General features: G+C 53.4%; 5 protein-coding genes across 5 annotated transcripts; 3 read left to right on the forward strand and 2 right to left on the reverse strand.

The window, feature by feature from the left end:
* Positions 1-1,274: 1,274 nt before the first annotated feature.
* Positions 1,275-3,617, forward strand: LTHEOB_1897 (Het domain-containing protein; the record flags this gene model as incomplete). Its single annotated transcript, XM_035510648.1, has 2 exons — positions 1,275-2,953; positions 3,455-3,617. 2 exons carry the CDS (start codon positions 1,275-1,277, stop codon positions 3,615-3,617), a joined length of 1,842 nt encoding a protein of 613 aa, XP_035364837.1.
* Positions 3,618-3,803: 186 nt separating this feature from the next.
* Positions 3,804-4,769, reverse strand: LTHEOB_1898 (alcohol dehydrogenase; the record flags this gene model as incomplete). Its single annotated transcript, XM_035510649.1, has 1 exon — positions 3,804-4,769. One exon carries the CDS (start codon positions 4,767-4,769, stop codon positions 3,804-3,806), a length of 966 nt encoding a protein of 321 aa, XP_035364838.1.
* Positions 4,770-5,281: 512 nt separating this feature from the next.
* On the forward strand, positions 5,282-6,031 carry LTHEOB_1899 (Acetoacetate decarboxylase; the record flags this gene model as incomplete). The annotated part of the gene is made up of 1 exon (XM_035510650.1): positions 5,282-6,031. The coding sequence occupies one exon, from the start codon at positions 5,282-5,284 to the stop codon at positions 6,029-6,031; it is 750 nt and encodes a 249-aa protein (XP_035364839.1).
* Positions 6,032-7,044: 1,013 nt separating this feature from the next.
* Positions 7,045-10,391, reverse strand: LTHEOB_1900 (uncharacterized protein; the record flags this gene model as incomplete). Its single annotated transcript, XM_035510653.1, has 3 exons — positions 7,045-7,075; positions 7,140-10,196; positions 10,252-10,391. The coding sequence occupies 3 exons, from the start codon at positions 10,389-10,391 to the stop codon at positions 7,045-7,047; spliced, it is 3,228 nt and encodes a 1,075-aa protein (XP_035364840.1).
* A 1,694-nt stretch (positions 10,392-12,085) lies between these two features.
* On the forward strand, positions 12,086-13,656 carry LTHEOB_1901 (DNA-(apurinic or apyrimidinic site) lyase 1 protein; the record flags this gene model as incomplete). Its single annotated transcript, XM_035510654.1, has 2 exons — positions 12,086-12,540; positions 12,591-13,656. The coding sequence occupies 2 exons, from the start codon at positions 12,086-12,088 to the stop codon at positions 13,654-13,656; spliced, it is 1,521 nt and encodes a 506-aa protein (XP_035364841.1).
* Between the last annotated feature and the right edge of the window lie 73 nt (positions 13,657-13,729).

The raw sequence follows: 13,729 nt of genomic DNA on the forward strand, positions 1-13,729 counted from the left end.
TGCTTTGTGTTGGATGGCATGCACTCCGTGGCAATGCAGAGCTTCCACAGAGGAATATGTGTTTCCGAGCTGGTCCTGGGCCTCGGTTCCCGGTGAAGTCAGGATGTTAAATGCTGCATTATTTTCCGTGGCATTGTTTGGATTCCTCGAAACCGGACAGACAGGCACGCCGTGCCTTTACCATTTCCGACCAAGGGATCGCAACTTCCTCGATGATGGAGAAGCAGTTTTAGCAGCAACGACTGCATGGCAAACGAGCTGCTTACAAGCGCCACTGAATGACTTCCTACAACCTACCAAAAATCCACGGCTGTTCAGGAGCTTTGTGTCGGAGTTCAAGCAAAGATGGCCATCGTATAGACATCTCTGGGAGCATATTCACGGTATCAAACAGGACGATTGGCGGCCACGGAACTTTCTTGATAAATTTTCACCCCTTCAAATCCAACATGCTGCGGAACCTGGCCGGCTTCTTGTGTTCACTCAGATGACCGTACTATCTCTTGCGTCATTACCACTTCCCTATCTCCAGTCATTCGCCGGTCACTTTCTCATTTCCGACGGAGAACATCCAATTGGTGAAGTTTGCTTAGACACAAAGCAGATTGTAAAGGAACTACGAAACAGAATCATACCGGACTATACGAGACATTCTACGCGATCGGTTAGAGATACAAGGAAGATTGTCTTTATTGCCATTTCTATCGTGGACAGAGAAGGTATAACGAATTGGGAAATAGGAAAGGCCTCGGACAGTGATTTCGCCATTCCAATCAACCAATTCATCTTTGAGGATGACTTTCGTCCGCGCACAGATTTGTTCATGATAGTCATGGCAATAGAGACAAAGGCGGGGATTTCACGTCGGCTAGGAATAGGTGCTATTCCGCTGGAAAAGTGGTTGAAATTGCCGCGTATTTTCAAGGGGTTTATTCTAGAATAACAAGCTGAAAAAATAGCTACCCAAAAAAAAAAAAAAAAAACATCACGATGCTCTTGCAACAAGTGTGTCTATGTACTTGGAAAAAAAAACACTGGAAAATTGTCGAGGGGATTCCGAAGGGAATTCGACTGATAACACTGTCGTTCAATAATAAAAGCTTGCTGAAGGATTCCTCCACATGACGCGGCTGCGGGGTTTGTTGGCCCCCAGAGTGGGGTCCGTTACTGACAGCAGCATGCAAAAAGTTTTCAGCCCGCCCGTACATTCTCAAAAGCTGAATACAAACGCCGCATTGCCGCTCAGACTATTCTCTTAGCCCATTAATACAAGTATGGATCATCTACCCCGCCCGTATGGAAAGGCCTGCACTCTTCCGAAAATACCTTACTTCTGCTTCGAGGAGTATGACCGTGGCGACTTCCTGTCTTATCCAGAGCGCACCGGATGGACCATGGATGAACTGCTCAGCTTCGAGTTGTGGACGGAACTGGACGATGAGGACGATGATGAGGACAAAGACGAGGATGGGGATGAAGATAAGCGCACTTTCGAGGATGTCTTGGATCTCTTGCAGACTTGGCTATTCTTTGGCTCACTTCATCTTATTTTTCAGGAGCACATCAAGTTTGAAGACTTCATCATGGAAGATCCGGATGAAGGAACTTGCATACATACCAAAAATCTCCTTAAAATAGCAGAAGAGTACAAGAAGTCCGGATACAAAGGAGGCAAAAACCCAGAGAAACTCCAAGACATTTTGTCTTGTCTGGCCACGGCATACAAGGTCTATAACGTCGCTGTTCTTGCTAGTACCCTGGATCCGTATTTCTTACTCTCGATCGGTTTCCTCCTCGACTTTCTCGCCTCATACTCCCGGATTCTCTACGCAGGAGACGACACGCTCACGCAATTGGACGATGACACGAAAGTGTTATCCTTTAAAACCCCTTTAGTCCCTGCAGAGGATGAGACGGAAGGATTTGCCAACGAGGACGGTGAAGTACCGTTCTTGGTATCAGAGATGATTCTGGCAGGCTGGTGCCCGCATCTCGTCAATTCGCTTCACGAAAAGACCTCCAACAAGACCATGTATCTCGCCAGTCTACTCGACCCACCGGATCCGACCAAGAACCATACCACTTGCACACGGGCCAAGTGCCTTGCGTATCAAATGAACAAAGGAACTTACGTTCACAAACACGTGCGAGAGGGTTGCACTTGCGAGGAGCTCACCATCGATTCAGACCAGCTTTGCCGCATTCTTCAGGACGGTTCTTTTCCGGTAGTGAAGCCAATGGATCCGAGGAGAAGCTCTACTAGTCTGGAGCTTGAGGCCTATTCCTCAAACACCGAGTATGTTGCCATCTCACATGTGTGGTCCGATGGCATGGGGAATCCCAAAAGAAATGCGGTGGCAAAATGCCAAATGGAAAGGATCTTCAACTCGATCAAGGAACTTCCCGGGTGCACCAGTCAAACCCCTATTTGGCTTGACACGCTCTGTTGCCCGGTGGCACCAAAAGACGTCAAACGCCTGGCAATTGCCAGAATGCGAGACACATACGACCTGGCCGCTTCAGTCCTGGTGCTAGACAAGCAGCTACAAGGGCTTCCGCATTCACAGCTGAGTCCTGTTGAGCAGGTTGTCAGGATCTGGTGTTCTGGCTGGACCGGTCGGTTGTGGACATGGCAGGAGGGTTTTCTGGCAGACCGCTTGTATTTCCAGTTCAACGACGGGATCTTCGACGTCAACACGCTCCAGACGCATTACCTGACGGGAACTCGCTACGACCTCTATTCCACGCGCGATTCTGCAATGCTCATGACCATGATCCGGGGAAGCCTCTCGAAGACGCCTGAAAAAGATCCGACTCGACTGCGGCTAGACGGCGTTGTGGATGGACTGCAGGGGCGAAGCACGAGTGTGCCTGATGACGAAGGCCTCTGTCTCGGTGCTCTCATGGGCTGCGATGTGCTGAAAATTCTTGATGCGAAGCCGTTGCCACTCATGTGCGGGTTTTGGCAGCAGTGCCCTGTCATACCGCGTGAAATATTGTTCTGGAAAGGGCCGCGTCTGAGCCAGCCAGGTTTCCGCTGGGCTCCAATCACATTGACAAACCATGGAGGAAGGCAACTTGATCCCAGCCCTATAACGGCGTCCGAGAAAACTGGAACGGTTGTTCCTTCCGGATTGCTCATCCGGGCACCTGCGATTCTTCTTGGAGATGTCTTGGATCAACCACTCTGCAGAGATTTTTACGTTGTTGATCATAATGGAGAATCCATCTGGAGAGCTAAGCAAGATTGCGATGCCGAAGAAAGACCTGCCCTTGAAGATAAAGCGGAGAGGTACATCAAGGTAGCATTGCTACTGCACGAAAGAGTCACGGAACGGTCGCGGACAGCTGTTACCTACGGCACGCTTGTTTATGTATACGCGGAGAAAGATGGGATGTTGTTCGCAAGGAGGGGAGGGACTGCACTTGTAATGCTCCAGAAGCACCCTAACAGGGTGATGCAAGGTGTGGGAGATCTTTGGAAAGATCTCCTGAAGCTTGAGATTTCTTCCGGGGAAGACGTCAAGTACCGTGGGCGAAACCTTGTGTACCATGGAGAATATAAGGAGATCGAAGGCCAAGATCTTCCAGAACAGCAGCAGTGGGTCATTGACTGAAAACCAGCCTGCTTCATTCTCCAGAAATCCTTTCAAACCCTAGTTATCATACCAAGTGTGACAGCATTCCAACAAGTGTGATATTTCGATTTAAAACTCAGATTGCTATCAATGCTTCGTGATTTGAAATTATTTAAGCAGTGAAAGCCATACTTGAGTATATTAGGCAATGTTTGCCATATTGAATTAATTGGGGCGGGTGAATAGACGCCCGTTAACTTCACCACCGTCCAATCGTTGGAGCCCCTTCGGGATGTCTTCAAATGGGATCTCGATCAGATTTGGTCGGAGATGACCGGTAGAGAGCAAGTTCAAAACCTCCTGGAGGTCTTCTTTTGACGCGCCAATCGAGGCCTTCAGTGTGATGCTCCGTGTAACAAAGGATGTTGTTCGGATTTCGACGCTGGTGGCCCCCAGTCCGACAAGCACAACAGTGCCGCCGTTCTTGACAGAGGAGATTGCGGACTGAACAGTTGATGTGACTCCGACAAAGTCGATGATGATATCGAACTTGACATCGGCAAACTCCTTTAGCGTTGCCGCGCACGCACTGGCACCGCAGCGCTTTGCCTCTTCGAACTTTGCCATATTGAGATCAATGCCGTAGACCTTTGCTCCCCGCAGAGCAGCGATCGTGACCGCGTTCATACCAAGGCCTCCGATTCCGAGTATTGCCACGGTGCTCGATTGGTCCGCTCCAGCTGTTGCCGCTACCGCATGATACGCCGTTGCGATCGAGTCCGTCGCTACCGCAGCCTGCTCGAAGGAAACGTTGTCCGGAATCTTGACCAGGAATTCAAGGTGTCCCAGAACAAATTGGCCATATCCTCCGTCGTACCCCAGCCCGATTGCGGTTTCCCACGAAGCTTTCTCGACTGGGTGCGATGGTATGGCAACAGCAACGCGGTCACCTACTTGAACGGTTGATGGCCCCGGTCCGAGCTTCACGATGGTTCCGGAAACTTCGTGGCCCAAAGTAATTGGGCGTTTTGCGATCCAACTATGCCCTCGTCCTTGGATGATGTGTACGTCTGAGTGACAGAGGCCGGCGGCTTGTACTTTGATGAGAGCTTGGCCGTGTTTGGGTTCTGGAATAGGGATTTCTTCAAGCCGAACTCCTGTTTCAGGATCTTCGTACCGGAATGCTTTCATGTTGGGATGGCCGAATTTGGAAACCTCGGGCTGCTGTCCTTGAAAGAGGAAACAAATGTCACAAGCGCCGAATGAAGAGGGCTTATTACCATGTTTATATCCCAAACGCGGGGTCGGAAGCCGGATCGAGTTCTATCCTGGTCAGGGTCTCCGCACGGAATGATCTGTGATCTTCGCGATCTGCGGGTGGTTGTTGTAGCCGGTGCGTTCCGGTCAATCCAACCACGGCTATCGGCTAACGGGCCCCGGCTATCGTACTGGCCATACTTGCATACCCGACATGTTGCTAAACTCCGTGTATAAAGTTACTCTACTTTGTTTTACTAAGAAAATGCTCTATTCTAAAACACGACTTGTGAACGGAGTTAAGAGGAGCCCTAGTCTTAATGACCGGACATCCGGCAAGAAGTAACCCGGACTACTAACACTAAGTGAAATATATATATACACCATCGTAGCCATTCTTCTCAACAAGTAAAAGACAACCCAACACCGAAAAATACCCAGCAAAAATGCCCCGCGGAACCCTCTCCCTCACCGGCACCACCGCCGCCATCCCCATCTTCTCCCCGCCCTACACCAACACAACCCACAAATTCTCCGACATCTCCATCGCCGCCATCTCCTACCGCGTCTCCCACGCCAGCGTGCAGCACCTAGTCCCAGACGTGCTCGAGCTCGAGCCGGAGCCGCTCGTCACGACGCTCTTCGTCCGGTACGGCATGAGCACGGTGGGCAGCTACAACGAGTTCGTGCACCAGGTCGAAGTCACGTACGAAGGGGAGAAATACAACTACAGCCTCGTGCTGATCCTGGACAACGAGGCCGCCATCTTCGCGGGGCGCGAGGCCTTCGGCTTCCCCAAGGTCTTCGGCCGCACCGACATCCGCGAATCCACCGGCGGCCGCGCCGTCGTCGGCCACGTCGAGCGGCCGGTGGGCGAGCGGATTGTGGATTTCGAGTTCTTGCCCGAGGAATTGCTGAAAGGAACAGAGCCGCAGGCGCCGAAGAGGCGGACGCTGAATCTCCGTGTCGTGCCGTCTGCGGATCCGGCGAAGCCGCCGGCTGTGAAGGAGTTCGTGCCTGTGTATATGGATATGGAGTTCAAGGATGTGTGGGTGGGGAAGGGCAATGTTTCTTTCTTGAAAAAGTCTGCGATCAACCCGTGGGCCAATATGAACATCCTTCGGTATGAGGGCGCCTCTTATGCCACGGGAGGCACGGCGGTCCTGCAAAATCCAACGGAAGCTTTTCCGCTTTAAAATGCCAATGTCATCTGGTTCACAAATAAGAAAATCAGTAGGTAAAAATAAAGTTTGTTTCATACCGGATAGTTGTTGACCTTGGGCAGAATGCGGGGTTCCGATTTTGACTCAATCCTTTTCTGTATGTTCGTTCAGGTTATCCAGGCACAGCACAACAGCGTCACCTGCTTGCACGTCAACATCCGCACACTTGATCATTCGAAAGAGTAGTAGATTTGCGTGACCATCTCCCTTGCCATTCTCCATCATCCTCCACATGGGACTCCGGTCAGCCTACTGTACATGCACGGACAAAACCAAGGGTCCATGCGAATCTGGGTGGAGAGAGTCCTCTCATCATCCACTTGGTCCAATCTCTTCTCTTTCCAAACCTCATCGCACATGTATGCGTTTCCACGTGCCAACCCTCCTCTTCCCACATCTACACACTTGAAAAAAGTACCACGAAACATGTACAAGATAGAATGAAATAAATGGAAAAGAAATTCAAACACCTTGACGCCTGAACCCGCTCCCTTATTAAAGGAATTTTTGTTGCCTCGCTCAAAGAAGAAGAATAAATCAAGAGAAAAAAAGACAAAAAAGCCGGTAGATGCCAACAAAATTACAGGCAGCTCACTACCGCATATGTACTGTACAGAAGAGTCGAGATGACACAGACGACCACCGCTCGCTCGTTGGGGGGCAAACACCATGCCAGTGACACGCTCGCTTGACAATGGAGAACAAAACTCCCAGGATGTACTGTGAACGCCAGAAGGATCGGAGCAGGATGTCCCAAAAGACCAAGAAACGCCGGGGGGAGGTGTGAGCGCACGCAGTGTAGCAGCAAACATGTCGCCACTTGTCCGCAAAGCACGCAGCAACAACGCCGCGCCAACTGTGAGCATCAGATAATACAACATTCGACCGTTGCGCCGGAGCCGTCCGGAGAGGGGGGGTATAAAAACAGAACGCGCGACGAGCAGCACTGAACAATCGAAAGGAAAAGGCTCCACGGAAAAGTGCTGTTAGTGGCTCAGCATCCTACGATCGATCCACCTGCGCGTCAAGTCAGTAAAACAGACAAAACAGATCGAGGCACGCTCCTTGCCATTATACGTACTCGTTGTGACCCGGACTGGCACTCTCCTCCCGCTTCACCGGAGAGTCAGGTATCTTGACGCAATCCACCTGGCTCTCCTCCGAGAGGCCCAGCCACTCGGCGTCCGTATCCGTCATCTCCTCGTCGCCGTGGAGCTTCTTGTCGAAGTCGTCGTACTTCTGCCGCCTCTTCCGAGCACGCCGTGCGTTGGTGGTACCGCGGAGTTCATCCTCATCGTCGTCGCTGCTCGGTCCGCGTTCATCCCCCATGTCATCCGGCTCGGTGTCGGAAAACCGCTCATCCGGGTCGGGTAGGGACTCGGCAGTAAATGGGCTGCGAGGTGTGGCGTAGGCATCACTAGCCTTTGCTGTAGCCGCAGCCTGTTGAACAGCTCTGGGCACGATCCCGAAGCTGCCCTCACGCCCTTCGAGGTAGGGGGTACGAGGCTGGGTACGAGGTTCGACGGAGGCATCGGGCGTAAAACCATTTCCGAAAGCCTTGTAAGGATGGTGAGTGACTCTCTGATCGCCACCAGCGGAGTCAGCATCGCTGTTGCCAGAGGAACCATCGGTCGGCGAGCGGCTTGTGCGGCGCCGCTTCTTGCCATTGCTCTGAGATACGAAATTTGCCCTTGGCGAGAATATGTAGGGTGGAACATCGTCGCGTTCGAATGAGGTCGCAGCGCGACGCTTTGGTGGAGGTCTTATTACTTGCGTTGTCGGTGCCGATGATGTGCGGTTGAGTTTACGGGGTGGTCGCGGGGTTGCATCCGATTGTGGAGTGCCAGGTCCTCTTTGATCCGAATATAGACCTACTGGCTCAGAATTTGATTGGAACTCTAGAGCATTTCGGACGGGCAGGGAGGTTGAGGAGCTGAAAGAGGAATTGAGAGATAAAGAATTGTCGAAAGAACCGGACTCGGAGCATGGATCCAGGGGATCGAGTTTGGAGTCCCACTCCCACCAGGTCTCTTCATAATCCGCGTCTGGATCCTGCGCATCTTCAGCCGCAGACGAGTAGAGATCAACACGTGGTAGACTTTTGATGTCCCTCCATGTGGCACCCTTATCCGGAGCAATGGCCTGCATGTAAGCGCAACTGCCAGTGACATAGAGGCGCTTCTTCCCGTGTATGTGGTGGATTACATCGGAGCAGAGAAATTCGGCGTTCCACAGCATTGGGCTTATCAACTCCGAGGGAGGGAGGAACAGAAGTTGCTTATCTTTCTGGATCTTTCGAAGGGGGATGACAGGCGCTCTCATTCCATAAAATTGCAGATGGTCCTCATCAATCAGAGAAGAATCCCCAGCAACCCTCAAGATTTCCTCGCCAAAAGTATCCTGGATGGTGTTGAAAATGTGGCGGGCTCCTGGCTCAGTGATGGTTACGTTCTTGATGAAGCCCCTGCTCTTGAGACGATACCAGATTTTGCTTCGTGGACCACATGCTTTGGGGAAAAGAAGGTCGTATTCCAAGCCGTCGTGATCAGAGTCTTCATCATCACTGGAGTCCCTGTACTTGATTCGAAGAGGAGAGCCGGAACTGGAACGGAAACCTTCAGAATTTTGAGATATCCTCTCGAACTCCCTTTGAGTGTACCAAATGCCCTGAAGATCTCTGCTCCAGGGCAAAAGAACAACCTCGATATCCCAAGGATATGCGGTGGATGGAACCGAATACTCAAGAGTTTGGAGACGTTGCTCAATATTGTTGAATTTCCTTTCAGTCCTCAGCTGTCCAACGACTTCCGCTAAGATGGTTTTCGAGCAATCGGGGGAATCGCTGGAACGCGGACGGTTCTCGTCATTGCGGGCAGTAATGGATGTCTGCAAGCTATCCTGGCCATGTTCGAGCTCGACAAGACGATGCTCAGCCTCAAGAAGTCGCCCTTCTATCAGTTCAAACTTGTCGATTACCTCCTCGGCCGGGACGTGTTGAAAAGATGCATTTTCTAACATCCAGAGGCGGTCAGACATGTTTTGAATGGTGGTAGAAATATTTGGTTGTGCTGCGAGATGCCTCTTCAGGGTAAGCAGCTGAGGTGCAAGCTTGCGAAGGGCCGAAGGAACGCTCATTGGAACAGAAGCAATAGAGTTCGGCTGGGTGTCGGGTATTCCATCACCTGCATGTCTTGAACTGAATTGCGAAGTGTTTGGTTGGGTTGGAGATAGCACGAGTCCGTCTCCTTCATTAGCACCCGGGCCCGCATTATCGATAGACGTCATCTCTCGAATAACATCATCGATCAGAGAAGTTGTTTCCTGGAGGTGGCGATCGTAGGCTTGGACATCAGGTGTGTCGGTCACGCTAGCCAGATCCGTGATACTCTGCGCGCCGTCTTCTGCCTTCACAAAAGTGGGCGGACCGTTCGTCTGAGTTGCAGCGCGGCGAGATTGCAGGACATGATCGAGGAAAGCGCGGCTTGGACTATGACGGGGACGATCACTCTCCGTATCGACCGAATAGCGGATTGTGGAGGCTAATTGTGATTGTTCCCTCGCTTGTTCCAGTGTCTTGTGCCATTCTCTCAGAGCATCTGTCTCCGACGCACGCATTCGATCGAAACGGTCGGTGGTTGATTGCATCGACATGTTGAGCCCTGGGTGCTGCTGGGGCGGCTGAATACTCGCAGCGCCACGGAGCTCGCTGGAGTTTAATTGGCAGATGGATGGGACGCTTGGGAAGCCGGAGATGTGGAGACCTGAGCTGTCCTTCCGACTCGCATTGGCCGGGCCGTCGTTCACAGTAGCGACATGCTGCATTGCATGGTCTCCATCTTCCGCGGTCGTATCCCCAGATAGACTGCGTGTGAACCGCCCTCTCCTCCTGGGTGTGTGTTGTATGTCATGGATCGTGTGGTCGAGTCGAGTGCGTTCTACGTACACGCCGTCGCCAACCTGGATGAGGTCTACGGGGGTATCGGATGGGCGATGGATGGATTGCTGGTGCGAGCTGGAGGCAGCATTGTCGGGGGCGTCGTGGAAGCAGGCGTGGTGGCCGCAGATGCACCACGGGTATTCGAAGTCTCCATCACCACCATCCTCCGGCCGGTGATGGTTTCGCCAGAAGCGCTTGCAGCTGCAGGTCGGGGCGTTGGGACCGAAGAGGGCGTGGTCGCGGGAATTGCACGAACCGAAGGGCAGCGAGGAAGGCGAGTGTGGAGGGCGCGACTGCCTGGCTCGTGAAGGAGTCGGAGCTCGCGAAGCTTGGGCGAACGCCGCCATGGGCAGCTACAGATGCATCCCAAGCTTGGAGGTGTGCGAACTTTAACATTGATACATAGCGCGAGGCCCCGCTGGTTTATGAGGCAGACGCGTTAGCCTGGCGCGGATGGTGCCATGCGGGTCGCAATGCCGCGCAGAGGAATTCTACGACGTACTCGTGAGGATGCGTGAAAAGCTACAAATGCCGATGCGCACGCAAAATGTAGCGAAGGGCGACGGCGGCACCGAGGGCGTCGCGCGCGAGCAAAGCGGACTGCGTGATGCAGGAGGGCTGCGGGTGCAGTGTGCGAAGTTTGAGAGGGTGGGACGCGTGCGTGGAGGGGAGGCGGTTGATAAGAGTCGGCGGGCGCGGTGCACGAGGGTGAGAGCTCACGGATCGCAACGGCCGGCTCGTCTCTGAGGCTCCATCTGCCATCCCGCTGAGCGATCCCGGTCGGCTGGGCCCACTCGCTGTCTGTCATTGGCTGACGCAGTGACACTTTGGATCGTGGGGATGCCTCCCGTGTCCGGACCGGGTCCGAGCGTTGCAGCTCGCAAGAAAATGCGTTTCACCTGCACGTCGCCCGCCTGGTGCGTTATCTCGCGGTAAATCTGCCGACTTGCTTGCTTTTCAAGAGGCCGCCCAAGCTGAAGAACAGGCAGCTGTTCACCCGCCTCTAAGGGGCGACGTGAACGTGCCGGGATGCCAGCTCTAATGATCTGTCGCAAGCAAGGTTATCGGTCGGCATGCAGCCCTTCCACCACCCCTGTCAACCCCAGCCAATGGACTGCTGCCAGCCGGCTACACACATCTACCGCTTGTCCAAAAGTCGCGCATTCATCGACGCGACGGCCTGCCTCCACACCGCCAGCTGCATATGTTGTGCCCGTCCCCACGTCGAACGGCTGAGCAGCGTACGCGCCTGTGTCAACCTTGGACGCGACTGCCAGCTGATTTCCAAGATAGGAAATCAGCTGCACGTACTGAGACGCCGATAGCTGTCTAATGAGGAAAGCAATGACTCTACGCTGCTCTAAGCACCACTTTAAGACACTGTGCCGCGAGGCCGCTTCGTCACACGTGGCCAAGCAGTGACGCCTGGGTAGTCTCATTGGATCGGGTCCATGTGAAAGAATATTGTTGCCTAACCGTGTAAATCGCAATCGAGCGTTTGCTCAACAGGCGCGTCTCAAAACTAAGGCTCGTTGGATAAGGGCGTAGCATAACATAATATACTTAATTACGCAACGAAAAAGATTCTACTTACCAGCCAAGTAACGCTATTTGTTTCCTACTAAGACTACGTACTAACGCCATGTATACTCGTACATCGGTCGGTGTTAAATTTGAAGATGGCGTTGGCGGCTTTCGACTTGGCGGCTGCGGCGGTGGAGAGGCCATCTAACTCTACAGCATTCTTCTTGTTCTTCGGCATTTTGAGGGTCGGAGACTGACCTACAGAGTCCGGGGAGCTGTATCGCAATCGTGCTAGTAGCGGCGAAGCAAAGCCTCCGAGATTGTTGCTCCAAACCGAGGGTCTGCTTATCGATAAGCAACGGCTGTTCGGGATAACTTCGGCCAAAGCACGACGCGCTCTTAAGACTGGCCCTTGCATGACGCGCTCACTCCGCGTCTTCCCGTCCGAACTTCATCTCGCTTCTAAAGCTGGCAATCCACTAGTTGTTTCTCGCGCTACTCGGTTGCAAACTCAACTGACCTTGATCCTCGCAACTCGCTGCGCCATTGGACCCCTCACTCTGGCAATGGCGAATGAATCCTCAAATCTATCTTCTCCACCAGCTGAAACGGAACTGACGACGGCTACTTCAGTTGTGAAGGCTGAGGCCTCAACGCAACTAAGAGGCAAGAAGCGACAATCCGAGCCCGTTGCTCCCGAGGCCAAGCGCACGAAAAGAGCTTCGCGAGGAGCTAAGCCGAGCTACGCTGAAGATAGTGAAGAAGAGCAAAGGGAAGAAGTCATTCAAACTACGCCAAAGAAGAGCAAGAAAGCAGTCAAGACAGAAGCCGAGGAAAAGCAGAACGGTGAAAACGGGACTACTACCAAAAAGGCTCCACGCAAGCGCAAGACCAAGGAAGAGAAAGACGCGGAAATGGCGCCATTGGCAGCAAGGACAGTGGCCTCAAAGCTGTTCGTCGGTGCTCATGTCAGCGCAGCGGGAGGCGTACAAAACGCGGTGACAAACTCAGTACACATTGGGTAAGACGCTTACAAGAGCAAACGTATCGGCATATCTAACAACATCACAGTGGCAATGCCTTTGCATTATTCTTGAAGTCACAACGCAAGTGGGCCAACCCGGCTATCACTTCCGAGGCCATCACCATGTTTAAACACCAGTGCGACCACCATAAGTACGAGAGCAACAAGCATGTCGTCCCCCACGGCTCGTACCTTGTCAACCTCGCGCACACGGACGAAGCAAGAGCAAAGCAAGCCTACGACTCCTTCGCCGACGACCTCTCGCGCTGCAACAAGCTCGGCATCCAGCTCTACAACTTCCACCCGGGCAACGCCGCCAGCTCGACGCGCGACGAAGCCCTGAAGCAGCTCGCCTCGCAGCTCAACCGCGCGCACAAAGACTCCTCCACCGGCACCGTCCTGACCCTGCTCGAGACGATGGCTGTGTTCGACGGCAACACGATCGGCGGCACCTTCGAGGAGCTGGCCGCCGTCATCGCCCTCATCGACGACAAGTCGCGCGTCGGCGTCTGCCTCGACACGTGCCACGTCTTCGCCGCCGGCTACGACCTGCGCACCCCCGACGCCTACAACGAGACCATCGACAAGTTCGACAAAGTCATCGGCCTGCCCTACCTCAAGGCCTTCCACATCAACGACTCCAAGGCTCCGCTCGGATCGGGCCGCGATCTCCACGCCAACATCGGCACCGGGTTCCTCGGCCTGCGCGCGTTCCACAACATCATGAATGATCCCCGTATGCAGGGCCTGCCCATGGTGCTCGAGACGCCGATTGATAGCCCTGACCCGAAGGACCCGAAGAAGACGGTTGACGATAAGGGGATTTGGGCGCGGGAGATCAAGCTGCTGGAGAGCCTGGTGGGGATGGATGTCGAGAGCGAGGAGTTCAAGAAGCTGGATAGTGAGCTTCAGGAGCGCGGGAAGAGCGAGAGGGAGAGGGTGCAGGACCAGGTGGATCGGAGGGAGGAGAAGAAGAAGGCGAAGGAGGATAAGGGGGCTGGGAAGAAGAGGAAGGGTCCGGCGACAGTGAAGGACATGTTTGCGAAGGCGAAGACGAAGAAGGCGAAGAAGGATGAGAGCTCGGGAGAGGGCAGCGGTGAGGAGTCATCATAGGTCTTTTCAGGACATAAAAGCGGGCTGCAGTTTGAATTACTTATCAATCATGGGGACGAATAACTCCCGCACG

Source organism: Lasiodiplodia theobromae, assembly GCF_012971845.1.
Source record: "Lasiodiplodia theobromae strain AM2As chromosome Unknown scaffold_5, whole genome shotgun sequence".
Classification (NCBI taxonomy): domain Eukaryota; kingdom Fungi; phylum Ascomycota; class Dothideomycetes; order Botryosphaeriales; family Botryosphaeriaceae; genus Lasiodiplodia; species Lasiodiplodia theobromae.